At 43.0% G+C, this 25,015-nt stretch overlaps 2 protein-coding genes across 2 annotated transcripts; one reads left to right on the forward strand and one right to left on the reverse strand.

The window, feature by feature from the left end:
- Positions 1-117: 117 nt before the first annotated feature.
- TADA2B (transcriptional adaptor 2B) lies at positions 118-2,548 on the forward strand. The gene is made up of 2 exons (XM_075708989.1): positions 118-402; positions 1,445-2,548. Exons 1-2 carry the CDS (start codon positions 133-135, stop codon positions 2,435-2,437), a joined length of 1,263 nt encoding a protein of 420 aa, XP_075565104.1. The 5' UTR covers positions 118-132; the 3' UTR covers positions 2,438-2,548.
- Positions 2,549-8,343: 5,795 nt separating this feature from the next.
- GRPEL1 (GrpE like 1, mitochondrial) lies at positions 8,344-14,238 on the reverse strand. The gene is made up of 4 exons (XM_075709185.1): positions 14,168-14,238; positions 13,010-13,178; positions 11,368-11,449; positions 8,344-9,064 (listed from the first exon to the last, which is right to left on the reverse strand). The coding sequence occupies exons 1-4, from the start codon at positions 14,236-14,238 to the stop codon at positions 8,718-8,720; spliced, it is 669 nt and encodes a 222-aa protein (XP_075565300.1). The 3' UTR covers positions 8,344-8,717.
- Positions 14,239-25,015: the final 10,777 nt, after the last annotated feature.

The following is a 25,015-nucleotide window of genomic DNA, read 5'->3' on the forward strand; positions in this document are numbered from 1 at the left end:
GAGGAGGGCCAAGCCCTCCGCCTCCATTGGCCGGCCGCGGCGGGGCTCCGCCCATCGGGCGCGCTGTCATTGGCGATGCTGGTGCGGGGGCGTGCCGGCGCGTGCGCGCGGCCTGTCGGCGGGCGGGGTAAGATGGCGGAACTGGGGAAGAAGTACTGCGTGTACTGCCTGGCCGAGGTGAGCTCCCTGCGCTTCCGCTGCACCGAGTGCGCCGACATCGAGCTCTGCCCCGACTGCTTCTCGGCGGGCGCCGAGATCGGCCCGCACCGCCGATGGCACGGCTACCAGCTCGTCGACGGCGGCCGCTTCACCCTCTGGGGCGCCGAGGCCGAGGGCGGCTGGAGCAGCCGGGAGGAGCAGCTGCTGCTGGACGCCATCGAGCAGTTCGGCTTCGGCAACTGGGTAAGGGCCGCGGGCTGCCGGCGGTGGGGCTGCCCCGCGCCGGGGGCTCGTCCCGGCTCGGGTGGCGGCCGCGGGTGCGGGGGGCAGCGGGCCGCCGCTGGCAGGGAGGCCGCCGGCCTGGCCGCGGCGGGGGGCGTGCGCGGTGCCGGCCAGGGGCCCGGGCGTCCCGGCCGGCGCGGCAGAGCCGCCAGCGCGCCGGGGAGGCAGCAGCCCCGCTGGCCGGCAGGCCCGGGCCGGGCGGGCCGCCTCGGTCTGCCGTGGGGGGACCGCTGGTCGGAGGAGCGCTTCGGGCTTCTCGGACCTGTTGCTACCTTAAGTTCCAGCGTGTGCCTTCCCCAGTTACGGCTCTTGCACCCTCCGTTTCCTTCGGCTGTCACAGTCGTAAACTCGCTGCTTGCCTTCTGTGTCGGCTTTTAAGAAACAGCAGTAAAACCATCATAATTTCATTCACTGATTGTTGCTTGGTTACGTTTTGCTTCGTTAAATGTAAAGACTTTTTCACAATCTTAAAGTTTATGACTGCTGTAGCTTGCTTTAGTTCTTAAAGAGCTAGAAAAGAGTAAATACTATCTTTCTTACTATAAATACTGTGTTTCTGCATTGCTCTAAAAGTCCTTCAGCAGTGCAATATAGACAAGCAAAATCCAAATGACGTCGTGATCTCGGTGCTGGCTTGGGACTTAGAAAGCTTCCTGGTGATGGTAAGCTGCCTTTCTGAGAGAGCGGTGGATGCCCAGGAATCACCACGTGAATCCGATGTCTCGATGGTGTTCCTGTACCTAGAGGATATGATGCAGGTTGCCTTAGTGACGTTTCTGGTGCTGTTTTCATGGCTTATGTGCCCCTGTGCCCTTGTAAATACTTATTTGGACCTGAGAATGCAGATCTGATGGAAACGTGGCTAATTTCAGTACTGCTAGAAAAGTTTAGGCTTTGTAAGTTGGCTTTTGAGGAGCAGGGAAGAAGTCATGCTCTTACCTGAGCGCATCTTATGCTGGAGATGTAATGGGAATCATTTTGTCACTCCTTATTTTCTGTTTAGGAGGACATGGCCGCTCATGTGGGAGCATCCCGAACACCTCAGGAGGTGATGGAACACTATGTGAGCATGTACATCCATGGCAACCTGGGAAAAGCCTGCATCCCTGACACTATTCCGAACAGAGTAACGGATCACACGTGTCCCAGCGGCGGCCCGCTTTCTCCTAGCTTGACCACGCCGCTCCCACCATTGGATATATCGGTGGCTGAGCAGCAGCAGTTGGGATACATGCCGCTTCGGGATGACTACGAGATCGAATACGATCAAGATGCGGAGACTCTGATCAGTGGCCTTTCGGTGAACTACGATGACGATGATGTGGAAATAGAGTTAAAAAGAGCTCACGTAGACATGTATGTAAGGAAACTCAAGGAGAGGCAACGGCGGAAGAACATTGCACGAGACTATAACTTGGTACCGGCTTTCCTGGGGAAGGATAAAAAGGACAAGGAGAAAGCTCCCAAACGGAAGATCACAAAAGAAGAGAAGGAGTTGAGGCTGAAACTGAGGCCTCTGTACCAATTCATGTCTTGTAAGGAGTTTGAAGACTTCTTTGAGAACATGCACAAGGAGAGGATACTTCGAGCAAAGATTCGGGAGCTGCAGCGGTATCGTCGAAATGGAATCACCAAAATGGAAGAGTCGGCAGAATATGAGGCAGCCAGGCATAAACGGGAAAAGAGGAAGGAGAACAAAAACATAGCTAGTTCCAAGAGAGGGAAGGAGGATGGTAAAGACGGTGAATTTGCTGCCATTGAAAACCTGCCTGGCTTTGAACTCTTATCGGACAGGGAAAAAGTGCTCTGCAGCTCTCTAAATTTGAGTCCTGCACGTTATGTGACTGTAAAAACTATAATCATTAAAGACCATCTCCAAAAAAGACAAGGAATTCCTTCAAAGAGTCGCCTTCCCAGTTACTTAGATAAGGTACTGAAGAAAAGGATTTTAAACTTTCTAACAGAAAGTGGTTGGATATCCAGGGATGCTTCATGAAACTCAGCTGATGTGAAAAAACACAGCAGAGGCCCACTATAGCCTCAAGGACTCCGTTATTTTTTTCCTTCCCTCCCCAAAGATACAGAAATTATCTCAGTTAAAAACAAAACAAAACAAAACAAAAAAGCAAATACGTAAACCCCCCCAGTATTCATGATCCATGGTTCAAATAGACTTTTGCTTTGGATCATGGAAAGTACTTAATTGTGAAACTTCTACATTGGATTTCACTGCTTTTGGTACATTATTAGAACAGCTTGCTTTCATGTGAACTTACTCAAGTCCACTAGTCCCAGAGTAGTTACTTTACTCCTTACTATTAGACGAATGAACATCAGTGTAATCCTTGCTTTTCTTTGAAGGTGGGAGATAGTTTCATTTGCTGGAAACTTTCTTCTCCCTTTGTTGGGTAGGGTTTTTTCTTTTTTTTTTTTCTTTTTTTCTTTTTTTTTTTTTGCATAATGCTGGCAGCAAAATGAAGCTTACAAAAGTCCTGAGCTCAGGAGCACGGTGAGTGGGGATTTCTGTGACCATTGCTAAGCTTTTAGAACGTTCTCCTTAGTAACTGCAACCAAGGCACTGGAACAGTGCAGTGAAAGCTTCTGTTGAGAATACAGCAGGGATGAGCCATGGCAGGGAGTGGAAGGGAAGAAATGTGGTAGGTGAGATGCCTTCAGGTACTTGTGCTATGGAAAGGGTTCTTGAACAGCTGCCTTCGCACCCAGCTGATCTGGACATAGGTTTGTCTTGAGTTTTTGCTGAAACAGACCCCACTGAAGCTTTGATGGTAACTCAATAGTAGCAGAGTTGTAGGAGTACACGGCAGCTGTTGTGCTCTGTTCTGGAGGAGGGGTCAGCACTACTGTGAAGTGGCCGATTTGGGCCAGAAATGGGGTTTGGGAAAGTAGGGAGCGAGTTGTCTTGCAGCGGTTGGGAGCCTCAGACAGCAGCAAAATCACCGTTCCTTCTTGTTGGGGGAGCCTGCTCCTCCTTTGGTATCTGTGACTTCTGAGCTTGTATGGGCTGAGGAGGTGTAGCTGCTGCCTCCTGAATTTGATTGGGAGGGACAGGGAAAGGGAGCAAGATTCTCAGGCGGAGAGTGATCCCTGAGATTAGTTTTTAAAAATAAAAATGAGAAGTGATACAGATTAGGTCAAAATGCACAGCTAATGTGCTCCTGAAGTAGGGAGCTGTAAATCAAGCCATTACAGGGTTCTAATTGCACATACCTTGAAACGTACCGGACTAATAAGCACGTTGAAGTTGGAATTACTGACATGGTAGGAGAACTGTGAATACAGCCCACTGCAGTGTGAGCAGCGCACCTTGACAGGTAACTCGTCACAGCTGTAACGACTGCGCTCTGAACGGGGTGCTTGCGACAGGCACCAGCTGGCAATGTAACACAGCACGTACAGAAATGCCAGATCCACAGTACTGTTTTAGTAAGATCTACCAATTAAAGGAAAGAAGTTGAAGGAGGACTAGAAAAGCATTTCTATGCTCATTTCATCCTTAAATTCCCATGCTGGTATTTAACCAAATGAATAAAAAATGGTGATTGCCATGTGGAAGACGGCACAGTGTCACTTGTGCCTAAGCCTCTCTACTGGTCACATCCAGAGCGGGAAGCTGTGACCGGAGGCCAGCTGGGCAGGTCTTCTGGAGTGCAGGTGTGCCAAAACATGGAACTGGACAGCCTCCAGAACAAGCGCAAGCCCTGCGAACGTCATCTTGGTTTGATGCTTTGGGCTGTAGTCAGTGAGGATACCACAAAATCTTAAAGTGGTATTAATTCTGCGACTTGGCAGAGGTATACTGATCAGAAGTGGGTTTTAGTTAATATATCCAGCATTACCAAAACAGTGTTACCAGTGAGTTTAGAATAAAAGGGGTACAGTTACAAAGCCAGCATTTCTAAGAAAGAAAAAACCAAAACTCTAGTGCCTTTTTCTTTTGAGCCTGTGATGTTATGTCCCTTCAAAAAAAGGTAAGGGCTATGTCCTCTTGGATGTAATATTTTGTTTGGCTTACCTGTAAGTGGCTTGTTGCGGAATACTCGAGACAAAACTGTCTCTCCTTGGCAGCAGTGGAACTAACTCCAATGTGCTGAGTAGCTTTAAGAACCACTTCCACCCTATATGCATTTGCAAACAGCACACAGATTCATAAGGTATAAACTCTCGGTTATTTTCTCTGTCCTACTCCTGCGGAAAGGAAGCTCAAGCCTTTCTAGTATTGTAGTTTTGCAATTTGGTTCTTCCTGTAACTTGTTACCTAACTGCCGTTAACATCCCATTACTGATAGCGTACTGGAGCCTCACCTCTGCGTGTAGCTGGGAGTTTAAAAGAATTGGAGTTGTTTTTTTTATTTTTTCCTCAAATCTGTGATTTTTTTTTTCTTTGTTTGTTTGTACACTGTTTTGGCACATCTAAGTCTAACTGAAGCAATAGTCTAAAGCCCATCTGAACTTAAAAAAAAAAAAAAAATCTCGGCACCAATGAGTCATTTAAATGTTGAAGTGAATTCTGCATTTACACTTTGTAGTTTCTTAATTCCTCAGCCCCTCCAAAATGTTTCTTTGGTGCTAGACGTAACTTATTGAACATCAAAATGAATGTAAAATAAAGTATTTTTAATGTATGAAATATGGATATCGATATTTATTTTATACTTGCAAGCAAATTCAAGGTGGTAAATGTTTGCTTTAGCAAATACTAGTCCCTTGGAAAGGGCTTCCCTAGAAGCAATGTCTCATTGTCAGCTATGCTTTTAATTTTAAAGGTGACTTGCACTAGAGGATGCTGCTGTTCCATATTTTCACATGGAACTGATTTAGTCTAAGCATTCCTTTGTTATGAGCTGCTGTTTTTTTGTTTGTTTGTTTTTAAGTTGAGATGCAGTTATGTTAATCCAGCAACTTACTAGCGCTATGCTCTTCTGTGGTGAAGGGGCTGAGAAAAAACATGGCACAGAGCTCTTCAACTTGTATCTTGTGTTGATCTGGAAGTGCTTCCTATACTGTACAAATAACCTAGCCTTCATGTTGCTAATGAAAAGGTGTTTTATATGCTTGATGCTCTTGACTTTTCTAATTAAAGATATTACTAATTAAAAGTATCTGTCCTAACAGCATTGATGTAAGCCTATGAAAAAGTGACACTCCATAAGCTGTTCAAAATACTGATCTTCTGCTACTGATAGAGGCAGCAATAAGTCTGTTTTAATGCTGTATGTTTACTTCGATCAGTCCAGTCCCAGCAATGTTTTACAGTAATATTTGCTCACTAGGTAACAAGGGAGCATTAATTTCCATTCTGCGTGTACTAGCCAGCGCAGAAGGGCTTGTTACAGCATATTCTGGATATGGCCCCTCCTGCCCTGTGTTCGTTGCAGTCCCAGCAAGCATTAAGAACAGCGTTAGCAGGTTTGCACGAGTCTTGGACCATAAACTGCCTTGTAAATCACACAAACTAAGCACTCTGCCATTATTCTCTTGTGCGGCGGCTGCATCAATTTTCTTTGCAATTGTAACAGACTTAATTGGCCTCTTGGTTTACTATCTCTTCTTGCAAAATGTTTTTGCATGTGCCCACATTAAATACTGTGAAGGAAGGTACCTGGTGAGCATGTTCAGCTCATCAGCTTCTTCCTTAAAGGGAATGTTGCACTCATTTGAACAGTGTACTGGTGTAGCTGTGCCAGACACACAAATGCCTGTGCTGAAATCATGTAAAACCTAACTGATGTTGTGCACACTCAGCATTTTACTAGGTTTTTGCATTGTATATTGGTAAATAAACTTGTATTAAAGTTTCTTTCCATTATTGATTTAATGGTAATGCAGCTTGTGTAACGAGCGAAATGGCTTAAGTCTTTGCAGTAACCAATGCAGATGCATTTTAGCTAAATGATGATGGGTGGAGATGTGGTCTTTATGAAATAGCTAAATGAGAGGTAGTGGTGGTAGCTTTGTTGGGTGCTCTTATGCTTAAATTTCAGAACTACCTCCCTCTGTTCCTTGATTTCTTCTGTGCTTCGTACTGTTGTATAGCAGGGTGCACAGGTGCTCTGAGCTCTCAGGAAAAACTGAAGCTCTCCATGCTGAAAGCCTCTGAAAGGGCAGGCCAAGGAAAAGGAACCACTTCAATGAGATACTACTCAATTATCAGCTTTAAAGATACCAATTCGAGTTTTTGTGCTGAGCATTTAACAGTAACCTGTGTTTAAGAACACCCTGAATGAAGTAATGTAATGTAGTCCAAAAAAGACAGTTTGCATGAGGTGCTGGGAGCTCAATAACAAAAATCTTAATCTGCTACAAAGAAGCTGCCCTTTTGTTTTAATTGCCCTACTGGAAAAGCTTCTATACTAGTGAAGCTGTTACTAGATTTAGTTCAGATCCAGAGGGGTTGGGAGGGGGCAGAACAACACATGACAGTTCTTAAAAAGTGTCTAAGTTGACCCTGGTCCCTTTACGGCATATCAGTTGAGCATGGGTTCCGATCAAAGTACAACAAAACCATTTCTTCAATCTTACTTCACACAGCTGTGGTGTGCTCTAACCCAGATGGAAGGAAGTTACTTCCAAATTCAACTTAAGTATATGGAATCCCCCCGCCCCCTTTTTTTTCCCTGTAGTTTTACACTCAATCTGTGCATTTTGTACCCTGTACTTGATTAGTTTAAAAAAAATTAACACTGTAGTTGTCTTCTCACACGCACCAAAAATTACTCTCCCTCTCATGCCCAGTCAAAGCATTGATTTTCTTTCTTAGAGTTGAGAAAGAATGAATGAATCCTTAAACATGACTAAGCCCCAAACAGCAGTATGCACTTAGGTTGTTCCTAATTAACTGTCTGAATCCCGTGAGGCAATGAGCACTGGGAAAAAAGTCTTAAAGAACAAGTAATCACTTCTCACCCTGAGTAGGTCTATTGTTCAGTAAGCTGTAGGCAACTCTGCATCTGAACCAAAAAAAAAAAAAAAATCAATACTTGACCTTAAGGTAAGAAGTTCCTAAATTTAATACAAACCAGAAACAAGGGTGAAAAATTCAGAAGTACTTACTGTTTACCAGGTTCTATAACATGCGTAAGTTTGAAGTTTCTGTCCTGTGTGTTACATGTATGGGCTTTGAGGATACAAGAGGACAGATGCTTTGTCAGTTGTGTGATTTGCCAGGTTCCATCCACTCCTATCCAGGTGACCAGACAAATGTAGGACAAAGCATTCAGTTAATCACGTATTGTATTTCAGCCTGATTCTGCAGGACTGGGAGCAGCACGTGGAGTTAGACAGGGCAAGAGCTGCCTATGGGAAAAGTCCTGTTGTAACTTAAGATCCAAGCTGGGTAAATGCAAGAAATGAAGATGAAACTAAGTTCACATTTTTTGTTTGAGTCACTTACATGCAGTTATTTATGCAATTCTAAAAGACAGCATGTACCAAACTCTCAGCTACTTGCTTCTTCGGGTATTCTGGCTTTCAGCAGGGTTGTAACTACAGTTTGCATAACAAACTGATTGTAAAGCTTGGAAGTTACAAGACTATCAAAATTGTTTAAACCAATTTATACAATATTAAATTAAAAATCCAGAGATAGGATAAATTCTATTGGTTCTTCAATGCCATACAAGTATTAGATGGTTTTGAGTCAACATTACTACAGAATGAAAAGGGCTGAACAGTTACAAAAGATGTCTACTCTCCATTGCCTTTTATTTACAGGTCAGAATTCACAAAGGTTTCAATTTCAGTTGTTGACAGATTATTTCTGAATAGACAAAAAAGGGCATTTATCACATCGGTACGTAAAAGCTGATGGACACTTGCAGAAAATGGGTTATTTGTACTACTTCACCCACTTCTGCAATGTTAGATTCTACAAAACAAAAGGAAGTGTTTGAACCACTATTTGGATTTTCAATCTACACATAGTGATAAACATGAGATTGCAAAATTCTTGTGAGCATTTTGTTCCTTTCAATTTAATGCACCTTTGGTAGCAATAGTTGCAAAAAATGTTATCTAGTCTAAAGCATTAGAGGGCTTAATGGCTCTTGTATTTCACACTTACGAAGAGAGCTTATGCAACAGTGATGTTGAAGGCCACTAAGCAGGAAAATTTCATCGATTGCTTCATTTTCAGTGACAGACCTCAACCAATTCATTTAAACCTCTCGGGCCAGAGGAATGAGGAAGGCGTGGTATAAGAGAAAAACCATCCAGCTGTTTAATAGTTGTATGGCATTTTAAATTCTCAGATTAAGCAGCTAAGCGTCCTTCACAACACCCACCAAGGCAGGCCGCAGTGTACGCCCATGCAGCTTATAGCCAATCTTGGATACTAATGCAATAGTGCCAGGCTCCTTCCCTTCCATGGGAGCATGGAACAATGCTTCATGTTCATAGGGATCGAACTTGGCTCCGACAGGATTCAGTCTGAGCAGGCCATGTTTTTTAAACACTTTTTGAATCTGTACTTCTGTCATCACAAGACCTTCATATAAGCTCTTCAAGTGAGGATTTTCATCCTTAATTTCTTCTTTTGGAACACTTTCTGTTGCTTTCTCCAAAATGTCTGCAACTTCTAGTAAGTCCTTACAGAAGCTCTGAATCCCTAAAAAGAAATAAGAGAGAAGGGAATGGGATTAGTCCACTGAGGAAAACAAGCATTAAAAAACCCCCAAAACCCAGAACCCCAAAACCTACAGCAATAATCTGTACTCTTTTAGAATTTTAACAAAGTATGTGATACTGTGAACATCTGGGGTAAAACATCTTCCCAGTTTTCCTTGATGATACAGAGCTATTAAAGATACCTTGAAATCCACACCACCTCCTCTAGTTCTATGGAAAAAATGTGTTTCAACTTAATACTTAAAAGAGCTCAAGCTATGCGATGACCTGACATCAACGGTTAAAATTCTAACTGAAGTTACCAAAATCTTCAGATGGCTTAATGTAATTTCCTCATTCTCTCTCATCCTGGGATTCACCTAAAGTTCAAAGCATTATGTTGCCCTATTCCTACCCTTTAATCTGGTGTGCTACAAGTATTTGCAGAAGAAAAAGCATGTAGTCAGGTGGATGAGGAGTCCAAGAGATGAACAGGGATTCTTCCTTGAATGAAAAGAACTCGCACCTCTCCCTCCCACTACAAACCACTTTACAGAGTCAGAAATGCCTTGTAAAGACCGAGCAATCCCTAAGCTAACGACAGTCTGCATCCTGAAGCTGTTCTCTGGCTCACACAAAAAGAATCCAGACTAATCTCTCTTAGGCCAACTGTCTCTAGAAATCATGAAAAATCAAAACGATTCAGTAGAATAACACATTTCTGTGTAGAGGTAAGCCAGTGACAAACTGGACTGCATTTTGGTAGCCTTGTTCTAATTTTTTTTTAGCCACAGCCAGCCTTTTTAATTCTAGCTCACATTTTAGAGTGTTTTTTTCCTCACCAGGAAGTGGTATGAGCATTACCAGGGGACAAGTCTTTGGTTTAAACAAAAAACAACTATGGAAGCACCTTGCAAGATCTATAGGGATCACCTTGTTCTCAGGAAAGTGTCACTTTAACAACTGCACAACTCCGTAGAGACCCGAGCTCTTTATAGAACAGTAACTAACAGTGTTCAAGCAGTTAAAAAAATATGAACAAACGAATCAAGGTTTTAAATTAAAACTAGAACTGTGGTTAGGGCTGAAGAGTCCCAAACATAGATTAACTAGTTGTCTAGCGATCTGGATCAAACCAAATAGCCAAAGTCTTCAGAAGGTGTTTTGTTTTGGTTTGGTTTTTTTTTCATAAGTAAGCTCTGCAAGTATCTGTGACTGCATCTCTGTGAATTGATGCAAGACTGAGAAATGAGTTTCGCTTCCTTCAAAAGAAAAAGCAGCCATATACGAATGATAAAACTTACAATTGTGCAGATTATCTGTAATTTAGTTTTCATGAGAAATTTTACTTGAATATTTATTTCGATGGTGGCATCTCTTTGCTCAGACATGACTCAAAGTCCTTCTGCCCTAAGTAGCACATTAGTGAAACAAAGCTTATTGAAAATCAACTTCAGGATGAAGCATTCAATCATCCACAAAAATGGTAAAAGAATACTATGTAACTGAGAAATGCTTTTTCTTACAGTACACATTAACTGAAGACCCTGTATTCAGAAATTAAAACTTCCGTATTCAGAATTAAACTATACAACTATATATATAGTGTGTAGCAAAAAAGGCCAACTAATTTTTCAAGCCAGAGTGACAGTCAAACACCAAGATGATACAGCACTCTTCTACTGCAGTATTGGCATACAATTTCTGTTTTACAGATTTGTGTTTGAACTGTCAAAAAGCTAAATCAGATGTCAGTAGCCTGGCTCTTGAAGAAAAGTGTGTTTCTAGCATTCCTCATAGCCAGTGATTGTACATTCCTTCCACTGAAAAGAATCCACCCATCTAAATGTATTACTTCTATTTGAAAGCTATGGCCTTCAACAGAACAGAAAAGAAACAAAAAAACCCAAACCAGAGGGAAAGCTAGTATTCCATGCTCTTGGTTCAGTTTTTTGCAGTCAGTTCAGAGACCAAAGTGCATGAAAAAGGCAAACTTTAGGCTGCAAACTTACTGAAAAATCTACTAGTGCAGTACATATTGTAGGAAATCAGATACCAAATTTAAGAAAACATCAAGTTGTCGACTTTAGCAGTTTAAGTCCTGCCCTTGTCTAGCGAGATGATGACAATTCTGATGCAAACTGAGGAACCATTCAAACCTCTCCGCCTCAATACATTTTTTAACCAAGCAGTCAGAATCACTGGGAAGTACAACTTGTCAAAACTGTGGGCCAGTCAGGCCAATTTTCCAGGCTTCGCATTTCCTGAGTCTTACGAGCATACACAAAAGCAGCCTCCACTGACCGTATAACTTTGCCTCTTCTACCAGTTTCTGGCTTCTTTGCCTCACGTTTTCTGCATCTGCCAAGGCACGCTTGTACTTGTCCTAAACAAAAAACAGTAATAGAAGAGATTTCATTCCTGGTGGTTGGGTAGTTGACAATAATTCAAACCATCGTATTCAGTATAAAACAGCATTTTAAAGAGTTGCATAGCCTAACCCACCATTTAAAGAGTAATCTGAAGACAACACGCCAATTATCACAGCATCCTTCCTACCAAGGCAGATGTTTGCTTCACTTCAGTGCAGACAGAAGTGAGGGAAAGGAATTAAGATGGGTTTCCAGACCCTCAGTATTTGTCAACAGATTAGCTAGAAGAAGTTTTTAACTCTACAGATATATCAAGTTTTATGAATCAAAGATTTCTGCTTTTTCTGATGTGTGTTCACAGAAAGCCTTCATCAGTCATAAGGTATTTTGACACTATGGCAAACGACTTTCAAACCATCTCTTCCCTCTCCACACATACCACAGAGTGTCCTCCAGTTTTTTCAAACTTTACAGATGAAGTCTAATGAAGTCTATGAAGTCTAACTCCTCTGTTGTCAGATTCAGTTTTGGTCTATTCCTAGCAATACGGCCATCTAGCAGCAGATGTACTAAGAATGAAAGCTTAGGCACTCCAGGTTGAGCGCTTCACCACCGAACCAAGAACTCCATGTTGGGCTTCCACTCTGAATGTGCGTGACCTTCACATGCTAGTGAATAATCTCAAAACAGAGTAAAAATAGTCAACGAGTCGACTGAAGAGCCACATTAGGTAGCCAATAGCAAATGCTGTCAACAGAGATGTTAAATGACATCTCAGCTTTGTCCTTCAGTGCCTTGGGAAGGGCAACAGAAAGCAAACTCAATCCACTTACAATCCATAGCTGCTGCTTCTATAGAAGGTTCTGGGCTACCTTTCAAAGTCTCAAACACTCTAGAAAGACACTTTATGTAAAGCACTCATCCAGAAAAGCAACACTTTTGTTGAATCCATGCCTCCCACCTCTCGGGGCATCCTTCACCCGCTGCTGAAGTCACGCACGGGAGAGAATGCAGGATACTTTAGGCCAGACTGAGAGAATGTGACACTTCAGCTTTGTGTTTAAGGGCTCTCCAACAGAGAAGGTTTGAAACTTTCACTTCCTAAGTATGTAGTAAGTACACTGTTATATAAAAGCTAAGCATCATTAACCCCAACCTTTGAAAAGTCAGCAGCTGTTTTCAGAAAGCCTACTCTTAGCACACACAAATATGCATGTCAAAGATGCACTCAAACCCTTCCATAGGCTTCCAAAAATTATTTCTCCACTGAGAAAAACAAGTGAACTGAAGTCAGTGAAACTCAGTAACAAATTTTCAGGCTGGAGAAGGTCCAATTCCATCCAGAAATTGGAAAGAAACTATCCAAAAATCTTAATTTTGGACCAGGGATGCATCTCGGGTCTTGCAGTACATCTACTCTTAAGTTTAAAGAAATTATTGAATTGCAGGTTTTTGTTCAACAACTAAACAGCAGTCACACAACTGTATCCAGATTGTGCACTGAGAACCCATAATGAACGCTCTTAGGTATGCGGTTTGTAAGGTATGCAACTTGATGACCAAAAGACACTTACAGTAACTTCTTTTAGTTGTTCTTCCAGTTTGGCCTTTTCTTCAGTTAACATCTTTTCAGCAGAGCTGGGTTCAACCTTCTGCTCATTTTGGCTCTGACTCTGGTCCTCTTCCAAGTTCTGGCCAGTGTTTTTCTGTTGTGTTGCTACACAAAGCAGTCGTGGAGAAGTCCTAAGGCAAAAACACGTGGACAATATTAATCAGTTGTTTATTTTGTAAGATATTAGCATTTTCTGGACATGCTGGACACTTTATTTGACACGTCAACGTCTACAAAATTCTCACATTAAAGCACAAATTAATACAACAATTCTAAGTCTGTGAAAACTGTTTGCAGAACCTTTCATCAGAAGTAACTGAACTTAGCCCGTCTAAACCGCTGCAAGAAATACCTTTGCTGCAAAATAACGACCACTGGGCAGCGGCTTGTAAGTGTCCAATATATTCAGTTTATAAAGTTACGGCACTTTTAAGGGGAATATGAGCTCCTTTTCTGCACAGTACTCTATCAGGAAGCAAATCCAGTTTAGGTGATGCAATCACCTGGAACAGTCTCCCAGAAAACACACCGACGAGAACGGTGGTTTGCCGCCGACTGCTAGAGACCAATGGAAAAGCGCTTTCTGTGTCACTGCTGGATCTTATTGCTGTATCGCAAATAGCACGTCAAGAGCAGGCCAGTCTCCATAAAGATGACTATTTATCCTCTCCTAACATTTCTCAGGCTGAACTAGCTGAGCTACTTGAGCAAACCGGTTCACGGACGAGGCGGGTGGCTCACTGCCGCAATGGCAAAAGGCCTCGGATCCCTGCACGCCACCTCAGGACTTCAGGCCTGGAGGCCTTGAGGCTCCAGACCGGGCCAGGAGGCCCTGCAGTGCCCGGCGGGGCCACTCTCCCGGGGGAGGGTACGGGGCCAGCAGAGCGCGGCGGGGGATGGGGGGCCGGCACCAGCCCGTCCCGGCTGTGGGAAGGGGCTCCCCGGCGCCGAGCCGGAGGGCCGGGGCTCGGGGGTGAAGTAACCCATCGCGGCGGGGCTGGGCCCCGCTCTCCTCACGGCCCGGCTGGGCGATGGCGAGGCGACGAGTGCGGACCCGGCCGCGGACCCGTCCCGACGCGGCCGATCCCGGCCAGGCGGCGCGGCGCGGCGCGACCCTCACCTCAGGGAGAAGCTCAGCAGCGGGTACCACGGGCGCAGCGCGGCCCGCACGCACTGGGCCACCGCCGCCATAGCGCCTTGCTGCCCGCCGACCGCCTCAGCCCGCCCCTCCGGGCCTCCGCGAGACCCCGCCAATCAGCGAGCGGGCAGGCTAAGAGTGACGCGGCCACGGGCCAATCCGCAAGGCGGATGCGCGCCTCAGGCCAAAGAGGCGAGGCGGGAGGTGGAGCCTGCGGCTCTTCCGGGGCTCTGCGGGGGCTCGTGGCGGACGGTGACGCGCGGGGGGGCGTGGCCGAGGGCGAGGCGAGGGCAGGCTCGCGCCGCGAGGGCCATTTTGTCCTGTGAGGGAGGCGGAGCGGCGAGGCGAGGCGGGGTTCGGCTGGGGCGCCGGCCCCGTCGGGGCCTTGCTGCCCCTCGGCGGGGTGTGAGAGCGTGGTGTCGGGGAGGAGAGCCGCGGGAGCGAGCAGGGCACCGGCTGAGGGCAGGCGTCGGTGTTTTCCCGTCAAAACCGGTCAACGCACGCTGGAGGCGGTTTGGTGGCTGCAGGTGGTCCAGTCTGATGAGCCGCACCTCTCCTGTGCGAGTTGTGACTGAAAAAGTTTGACGATTGCAGCTTTTTTTTTTTTTTAACTGCTGAATAACCCCGTTACCAGTAATACCTTGTAGCATCTGTCAATAGTTTGCAAACCTCCACAGAGAGGTTTTCATCATGTGTGTCTATACACGCTCACTGTAACTGCTGTATACACTCTTGCTGGATAATTGTGGTCTAAAATCTTGAGTTTTCATTAAAAGGGATAATGTTGCTAATCCACTACTTCCAAATTTGGTCACCTACTGTGCAACCTGTTTGTGCAAGTGCCCCGTGTAACTGGAGGCTACGGAAACCCTGCTTGGTGATACTTGGATGACTTCTTAACTTCGGCAGTGTTGCCCATCAGTTTGTCATTACCCTGTTAAAAGAGGGGAAAAAAAATAAAGGTCATGAGTTTATCGTACAGGCCCAAAGTGAATGCTAGATTATTCACAGATGCCTGAACACCAGCTGTTAACCTGATTTTTTGCATGCATTTGTGCACTTTCCAAATGAAATCTGAAGGATAGAGAAGATACAGATGCCATTATGCAAATCCAGTAAATGTTATATTCAAGTGCATAATTAAAGTATTACTAACAAAGAAGCTGCAGAAGATGTTTCTGGCTTGCCACATGAGAATTCTGCAGAAGTTAGGACCTTGCTAAGTTAAATCAAACTTTGGGAGAGTGCACTAAGTTTTCAGCATGGTCTTTATTTGGCAGGTTTGCTTGTCTACGGTACATTGCTTCGTGGCCTCTGCAAAAAGCAGGATCAATGGTATAATGAGGCCAGTGGCCTCATGCCCTGACAACTGTTACATCCCAAGGAGTCTCTCTGTCCCTTACAAATACATGGATGTGGATTTCTCCTCCTGTGAGAAGGTTTGGAAGAGTAGAAGGATCCCAATAAACATTCTTGGGTGACAACAGGCAACAGCTCTAAGATAAGAACCAAATGTTTTTGCAGTCCATGGTTTTTGTAAGTTGGTGATCGCTGTTTTGTGATGTGACTCTGATACAGTTCCAATGGCTTGCCTATACAAAACACAGTAAAGAAAAAGGGTGTATGCCATGTGTTGCCCATACATGGAGTGGCTGTAATGCTGTCAGTATCTGCTTTCTGGAAAGTAGATAAGCCACAAATTCCAAGCTTCATCCTCAGAAATACTGAAAGAAGTAGTTGAGGAAGTCTGTTAAAGATGCTGATAATGCTGAGGAGGGATCAGAGAGAACAAGGAGAAAAATAGGAATAGCCATAAAGGACAATACCCACAGAAAGCCATGAAGAAATGAGACAGAGAAGATAAGTGGATCTTTAGGTCTGATGTTTTTAAAATGGTTCCTGGAAAGATTATTTGTTCCTTACAAAATCTAGACAAGCAGTCTGCCTGTCTCATCTTTCTTGTCTGTTGTTTTTCCCTGACACCCTTAGCATGTAGCTTCCTATTTCAGCCTTTCTTCATTCTCTGCTGCCTGCCATCTCTGGAAGTTGTGCTTGATTAACGATTGATCACCAAATCACAGAACTGATAGCAAAAGGCTGAGAAAAGCCCATTGCCAGCATGTCTCATTAATAACTGAGTAAAATATATTGGATTCAAGATTTCTGAAACAAATTCCTTCTTTTATTAGGACCCGTTTACCCCAAATGACAGTTCATAGGCCTTTTGCAAACAAATTTTCAAGATAATCCACAGTGACAATGAATTTTGTTGTGATTTTTCTCAACTTGAACAACTGTCAAGAAAAACCCACAGCTAGCAGAGATACTGATGTGTCAAGACTAAACAGCATATGTAGCGCAAAAGAAGACCAGGCAAGTTTACGTGGAGCTTGTTTGCATCATGACTGATGTTGGCTGTAAGTACTGTTCCACTTTGACCAAAAAAACCAAAAAAGACTTTTTCGTGCTTTGTTCTGACTTACGCTATTGCAGCCTGTTCTGTTTTAATTGTAGTGCCACCTAGTGGGTTGGGTTTTTTTAAACATAACGCATGAGTAGTCAGCATCTGTTACTTGACCTGGTTGGCAGTCCCAGATGTTCAGTAGCAAGCACAGTTTTGTTCTTGAGCAGTCCTCTCCATATCAAGCAGTCTTTTGCTCTTGACATAAATACCAGGTTTGAATATGATTCGATGATAAGTAATGCTTATCCTGAATTCTAAAACATTAACCAGCTGCTGCTTTTCAACTTGATGTGGTTAGAAGTGACTCTAACCTATAATTTCTGTGGACTAGTGATAGCATCAGGTAGTCTGGATATAATTCCCGGTTCCTCTAGTGATTCCCTTTGTGGTCTTGTGCAGTTATTTAACCTAATTTCCACATTTCTAAAACTACAAATTAAGGGTAGTAATCTTTCAGTACCTTACAAGAAAGTTGCTAGGAGAGCACGAGGGAATTTCTGTGATATTTTGAAAATTCAAAATGTCAACTGAATGATAAGCTTCTTTTTTATTATTAACATTGCACTTGTAGTAAAGACACTTGTAATCCTTTGAGATGAAAAATGTCATAAATACAAGATTTGTGCTTGAAAAGTTAAATGAAAAATTAAGGCATTTCTGTTTCTCTAAAAAAAGAAAACAGCTAGTTCTGCCTCCAAATGCTAAGATATAGTCTATTGATATTCAGCCGGCAAACAGAATGGCATTACATCTGTGTTTCAAGTATGAACTGTATTATTAATGTTTTGAGGGTAAAAGGAAAAGGGTATCATATCTTCTCCAATCAGATATGTTATATGTCATCCTAATCAGAAACAAATATTGAACTACGATGGGAGCAAGTGGAAAAAAAAATACCAAAAAATATCTTTGTAAATATTCTAGCAGTGACCTTTCAGGCTACTTACCAGGAAATACCTAAATCAAATTAAAAAATGTTAATTTAGCTGTAAGACTGTTACTGAACAATATAGCAGTGTAGACACACTTGTTATTCATACCTGTGCCCTTTAGAAAAGATTGCAGATAAGACCACTTAGCCATAGTATTTATTCCATAGTCCATTTTGGGAGGATGTCTAGTGTAAAATTAAGGGACTCATCCTTGAGTATAAAATAATAAAAAAAATTCCTCTATAAGGATTAGTGAGGCTGAGGATCAGCTACACCCTGGATCCTTTTCAGACAGAGGACAATAAAGATTAAATCATTACTTGAATCCAGAAACTTTAAAACTTGAAATGCAGATTGGGGTGTGTGGAGGGAGATGACCTTACTTTCTTTTAATTAGAGCAGTACTAAGATGGTTAATCTATATGTTCAGAATTTATCATTTTTAATACAAACATTTTAAGAAATCTCTCCCAAGGGTGTAATACCTACTTTCTGCTAGTTTCTCCTTAGGCTGAAAATAAAGAGTCATATATCTTGCTCTGATCATAAAGAGTACTCTTTGAGTTCCCATAGCTTTTTCCTAACAGGTTTGAAAGGTACATTTTGTAACTATCTTGTTGCCTGGAGAATGTTGACACTGTGTTGGAAATCTAATAGCAATACCCACAGGGCTCTGAAGAGAGCTAATTAGAGCAATTTAGAATAGCAAAAGTTCTGTTCCTGGGAGGACACTGAAGAGATCCTTCCCCAAAGCAGCATGCCACAATTTCAGAGACAATTTATTGTAGTATTCCTGCATAAGTCGTCTGGTATCCCAAGGATTTACAAATGTGGCTATCTATTAGCGGTTTGTTCTCTTAGCCCTCATGTTATCAGGGGCACTTGGGTATTTCTTGTAACATTCCTGGAGATATAAAAATGGAAAAACTCTTGTCAGTCAAGCATTGTCTGTCTTACTTTAGTCTAGTTACCAGACAGAACCAAAGTGTTCAAATGCACAGAATCAATCTTCTGTCATGCTGATGTGGCTTTCCACCTCGAGACAAATTTATTGATGTTTGAGAGAAGAGTTTTCAAACCAATTGTGATTCTCTTAGTGTGGTGTCATGGATTTTCTTAATATTTTTCTTAAAAATAAATTGTTGCCTTTCAATGTAGCAGAACAAGTTGATAAAAGAGGGGGTCCGCTCTCTTTTGTCACATTCAGATTTGCCAAGAAGACAGCAGTTGTTGGTACCCGTTTCTGTACAGAGGCTAACAATGGAAGCACTGTTACTGGAATGGTATTTTGACATTCAGATCTACATTTTTCTTTCTTTCTTAATTTTTCTTTAAGATTTGATGAATTAGTTGCTGTGGGCCCGTTTCTGCTGCCTTTGCATACAAGTGATTTGTGTTAGTCAAAGGGAATGTTGTACGGTGAAGCACTGCCAAGCCAGGTGCTAGGCAAATAGGCTGCCAGTAGCGCTGTAAAAGCCTCAGGCCTGGCTATTTATTGCTCAGGTGTGACTTGTGCAAATGTTTCTCCCTTGCTTTTTACATATTTTTTCTGATGACTGACAGGATGTTGAACTGCATGGTTGGTTTGGCCAGTGCACGGAGCTCTGTTTAGGCATGACGTTTTAGTGCGCTGGTTCGCAGTTCAGTCTCATAGGCAGGCTGTTCTTCGAGCACCCAGCTGGCTAACAAAGGAGGAATGCTCAATCTGCTGACGCTGTGCAAGGGTATTGAAAAGCTATGAATACAAGAAGCATAAAGCAAAATTTAAAAGTATTATCTTCCGCTTTTATTCAACTCCTGTAGAAAGCAGCAAGAGCTTTTAATTGTGTTTCTATGCGTAATTAATGAGTGGGTGAACACGCCAGTGGGACCATTGCTGTGCTTCATTCAATCCTAATCTAGCTAGATAGGTCTGGCCTGAATGGGGACAAAGAGTTCAGCTAAAAATAGTTGGAGTGGGAGGGAATAAAAAGCTTCCACAAATCTGATTGCCACATGAATAACATCTACCTAACAACTCTTTGGTGCTTTATTGAGAGGTCACAGTCTCTGAACCTGGACTTACACCTGTCCCTAAAATGAGTGCTTCACACTTTGTTCCCTTTCCACAGGAGTCTGTGAAGGCACAACTTCAACCCTAGTATAGGAGCTCATATCATCATTAGACTGGCGAAACTGTTTTGTCAGATTTTCCTCAAAATCAGTTGGGTTCTGTTGCTGATATCTGTGGTATAACTCCAGGTTTTAGAGTTTATTTGAATGTAGAACCTGTGCCAGGCAGGTACAGACAGAACTGAATGAAAGCCCTTGTTTTACATCCACAGTACTTGCAGCTTGTTCAGAAAGCAAGAGCATGGCTGCCTTTAAATTTTCTAATAGTTGTCACCCAAAGTAGTTTCACTGCTGTTTTAAAGGTCACCTCAGATTTATGAATCACCTCAGGTTAATGTGTTATTAATCAGTCAGAAACCAGTTGAAAATTATTGCTTCGGCACTGTGAATGCTCAAGTGCTAGATGTTTATAGAATAAAATACCAGGAAGGAAACCTGTACTTCCATGCTGTGTGTTAAATAAGAATTCTGCTGCTGTAGCTGAAACCACGTAGTCTTTCCCTCTGACTCCATTACCAGCTCCGGATCTCTGCGCTGTTCTCTGGTCTGACTGGACAAGCTGCTTCTCATTGCCTTTACAGCCCATAGTTGATCCTTTGATTTTGCCCAGGCTTATGCTGTCCGTTCTTTTCCCCTTTCACCTTCTTGCTCTGCGCTTTCCATCACCATGTCTGCTGTGTTTGCAGTGGAAGAGCGTCTTTACCACGCTGCTTCCATCTCTGCTTACTCACTCGTTCTCAGGTTTTGCTAAAGCTATCCTTGCTTAAGACCTCATCATGATTTGTGATCAAGACAACCTTCACCTTTTTGATATTAAACATTGCTTCAACAGCACTGTGTTCATTTCTAGAGATGGTGTGATCTCGGTATCCCCTGCTCCTGTTCATGGTGTTAGTGGTGGTTGATAATTATGCTTGTGCTATGGTGAAGCATTAAGGTGGAGAATCCCTGCCCCCCCCGTGGCTTCTCTTTTAATTCATCTTTATTACTGAACAAAGCAGAGCCTTCCATTTCAGAGAGCTTATAGCTTTTTATAACTAGTGCTCTCTGTAGTTTATTAAGCCACCTTTTTCTGCTTGCTTAATTTGTATTTTAAGTCTGTTTTTAAAATGATATTTCTATTGTGTCTTTTTAAATATGTGTTTATTACTTTTCTATGACTCCCCAAGTGGGAGAGTGCTTGGCTGGCAGAGTCTTAATGAATAAAATTACTGTCATGGTATAGCTATAAAAATCCACTCCCTCCTTGGAATGGGATATGCAAGTTTGAAGAAGCTGAGGAAAAGGAGAAGTATAGTTACCTTGGAGTTATTTTAAGTAAAATGGGATAAATACAGTGGAAAAGTATTTGTTAAATTATTTTGCAGTTATGAACTGTTAAAGTGTTGATCCTCCTAATTCTACATTATGCACATAAATCGAAGGGTGTATCTGTACTATTATTGCAATGATGTTTGTGGACAGATACACTCAACTTTGTAGAAGTTGAATGCTGACAGTAGTCTGGAAGAACCAAAGAATTCTGTATGTGCTTGAAAACCTGCTTGAGTGTCACAGTACATTGTCATGCTAATTAACTCTGAGCTGGTTGTGCTTCTGGAAAGCAACTAGTATCTAAGGCAGCTTGCGTCTCATTCAGCTCTATACTACTCTGCAGACACATTAGCAACTGTCTACACATTGATTTGACAGCTTTTCTGTTATTTGGAACAGAAGGAGCTGCTTGGGACTGCTGGTTGTTGTTTTTCAATAATAATTGTTAATACCTTAGTACAACACCAAGTGCATAAAAGATGTACAAACAAGAAGTTGAGGCTTCAGAGAGAACTCCGAGAGCTGTAAAGTAGATGCTGTACTTTTCTGCCAGAGGACAGCATGGCAGACCCAGAGGATCTGTTCTCATGGTTCCCCACATTGCAAATAACTGTGTTTCAGACCCAGCTTTTCAGTAAACTCCAGCTAAACTGTGTAGGTCGTGTAAGCAGTTGGCCAGTGCAGCTACAAGCAAGGTCAAGCAAGAGCATAGCACAAGAAATATTGATGCATTAATGGCAATTTCCTTGTTACAGCTCATGGTTTGTAAGGAATAAATTCCCAGTTGGGGGCAATTCTGAGGCAGCAAGCAAATTTACCCAGCTTTTTACTTTTCAGATATTACCTGCCTTTGTAAGGGCTCTGCAGATCACTAGGTAAGTGCAAAATGCTGATAAAGTTAGGTGATGACTTAAGGCAGTCTCAGCTTTTCAGGCAGAGTCACTGAATGGGGGAGACAGGATACATTTATCTTCCTCTGTTTGCACAATGTGATGGGTTGACCCCGGCCAGCAACAAAGCACCACCACCACAGGAGGAATGGGGGCGAGAATTGGAAGGGCAGAACCAAGAAAAACTCATGGGTCAAGATAAAGACAGCTTAATAAGTGAAGCAAAAAAATGAAAAAAACCCACCAAGTGATGCAAAGGCAATCACTGCCTCTCACTGATGCCCAGGCAGCCTCTGAGCAATGACTGTCTTGGAAAGGCTCCTGCCCCAGTTTTATTGCTGGGCATGACACGTGGCATGGAATAACCCTTTGGTCAGTTTGGGTCAACTGTCCTGGCCATGGCTCCTCCCAACCTCCTGTCTGCCCCGAGCCTGTTTGCTGCGGGGGAAAGAGTGAAAACCAGAGAAGGCCTTGGTGCTTTGCAAGCACTGGTCAATAATAGCTAAAACATCGGTGTGTTATCAACAGTGTTTTAGTCATAAATCTAAAACACAGCATCGTGCAGGTTGCTGTGAAGAAAATTAACTCCATCTCAGCCAGACGCAGTACATACAATAATAGATAGGCCTGACCCTACAGTGGGATAAACATGGTGCTAACTATAAATAGAACTTGACTGCATTTGCATCTTCTTAAGTTCTTTAGTTAGTGTTAATGACGTGTATCCAGCTGACGCAGAGAAATAGCAGTATCTTAAACTCCAAATACATTTTATGAAAGCTATAAGCAAAAATTTTCAAACGGAATGGCTGAAATTGTGCATCTGATCTCTACTTATGCACATAAATATTTTGGTCTTCAGAAATGTACTTCACGTGCAGTTCCAGAAAATTTGTAGTAGTCTGATCACTCTAAGACTGCATTTTACAGGGGTTGTATATCCATAATTTTTTGCTTGCATTTTGTGATATATTTTCATTGTGTATTTAGGTGAAATGCTAGTTTAGGTAAATCTGCAACCTAGATAAATATAAGCCTCTGGTTTAGAGAAACTTACTTGTGTAGAACTGTCTCTGTTTTTTTCTAGAAAAGTCTGTGCCCTGTGGCAAAATCTCACTCTGTTTAGGGACTGTCTGGAATGTTATTTATAGCATTCCCCATTTGTCCTGCAAGTGCTACTACTTGATTTGAACTCCTGTTTTTATGTGGAATTCATTACCTTTCTTTCTGGAAGAGAAGATCACTTGGAGCAGAGAAGCTGAGATGACATGTAATGTGGGATGGAGGTTGTATTAGGCTGGAAACAGTAATATGTTGTTAACACCAAGCAGTGTTTTGACCTACAAAGGGTCAAGGGATAAGCTGAGCATCAGGCTTCATTTTGTTTGGCCAGTGATACCACTGTGGAACTTTTGTATCTGTCATTTGGCTGGCAGCAGAGAACTGTTTTCCACCATGTAGGTTACGAAGCGAGTAATTTAGGTGCTAAATAAGTATAGTCCCGTTGCAGATACCCCACATACCCCACCTGGCCTCCAGCAGCTGTTCTAGAAGAGCACAAGCCTTAGTAAGTCTTGTTTTATTTCCACCAGCCCCATGCTGATGTCTCATAAAATATTTTTAGGTACCTATTTTTAGGCACCTGAAACACTCTTCAAACATCAGTTCTAGCAAATATGTCTACAAAAATCCTGTAAGCCACAGTTTTACACCTGGTAAAGGTGTAAACAAGCTCCTCTGTGCATGTCGAAAGAAGACCCTATCAAAGATACTTAAGGCCCAGCAACTTGTTCTCTGTCTTGCAGTCAGTATACAGGTTTACATCACTGGGGCTTGTCTGCCTGTGCATCCCCTGTGTTTGTGTGTCCACTTGGCTCTTGGCAAAATTATTTATGCCCTTTCCAGTCTGCCTTCCAGAATCATCCTGAGGCCTTTGTTTGGCTCAGTCTTCTGGCCTTCGGTCTGTTTTCCCTGGCTCTGCTCTGTCGTGGTTTAGCCCTAGCCAGCAACTAAGCACCACGCAGCCGCTCGCTCACTCCCCCTACCCCGATGGGATGGGGGAGAGAATCGGAGGAGTAAGAGTGAGAAACACTCCTGGGTTGAGATAAGAACAGTTTAATAATTGAAATAAAGTAAAATAGTAATGCTAATAGTAACAGTATAATAATGATAATAATAATAATGATATCAAATCAAGTGATGCACAATGCAATTGCTCACCACCCACCAACCGATACCCAGACAGTTTCCCGAGCAGCAATCGCTGCTCCCCGGCCAACCCCCCCCAGTTTCTATACTGAGCATGATGCCATATGGTATGGAATAGCCCTTTGGCCAGTTTGGGTCAGCTGTCCTGGCTGTGCCCCCTCCCAGTTTCTTGTGCACCTGGCAGAGCATGGGAAGCTGAAAAGTCCTTGACTAGCATAAGCAGTACTCAGCAACGACTAAAAACATCAGTGTGTTATCAACATTCTTCTCCTACTCAATCCAAAACACAGCACTATGCCTGCTACTAGGAAGAAAATTAACTCTATCCCAGCCGAAACCAGGACAGCTCTCATCTGCTTCACCCAGTATTTCTTATGACTATGACTCTTGTCAGTGGTTTACCCAGCTATTTCAGGAGATGCCCTGTCTTTTGACTCTTGCATTTTGTGTTCTATTCTGTGAGCTGCCCAGAAATGTGAGGGTCACCATAACCTTGATTTGAGTCATCTGACTGCATCCCTATGTCTTATGTTGAATTCCTGACTATTTACCAGCATGTTCTTCTGGCTTTGAACCCAAAGACAACATCATGAGACAGGCTTTTAAACCAAACCATTGGCCTAAGAGGGCTGGGGATGCTCCCTAAAAGCTGCCTTCTGTAGCTTTGGATAACTGGTTCCTTCTAAGTGAATAGGAAGGAAGGTCAAATGTTTGGGATGAGTGAAAAAGTAGTTTAACCTCAGAAAGTACTTCATAAACCTTAGTGAAAGTTGAGTTTGCTATTTCCATATCAGGCCTTCTTTCTTCAGCAAGATTTGTGATGAGCCAAATGATCATTGCTTATCCTTGATGTTTCTTGGGCTCTCTAACATGCATTGGTGCCAGAGATGAAGTGTGTATATAGTGCATA

This window comes from Pelecanus crispus, chromosome 4, assembly GCF_030463565.1.
Source record: "Pelecanus crispus isolate bPelCri1 chromosome 4, bPelCri1.pri, whole genome shotgun sequence".
Taxonomy (NCBI): domain Eukaryota; kingdom Metazoa; phylum Chordata; class Aves; order Pelecaniformes; family Pelecanidae; genus Pelecanus; species Pelecanus crispus.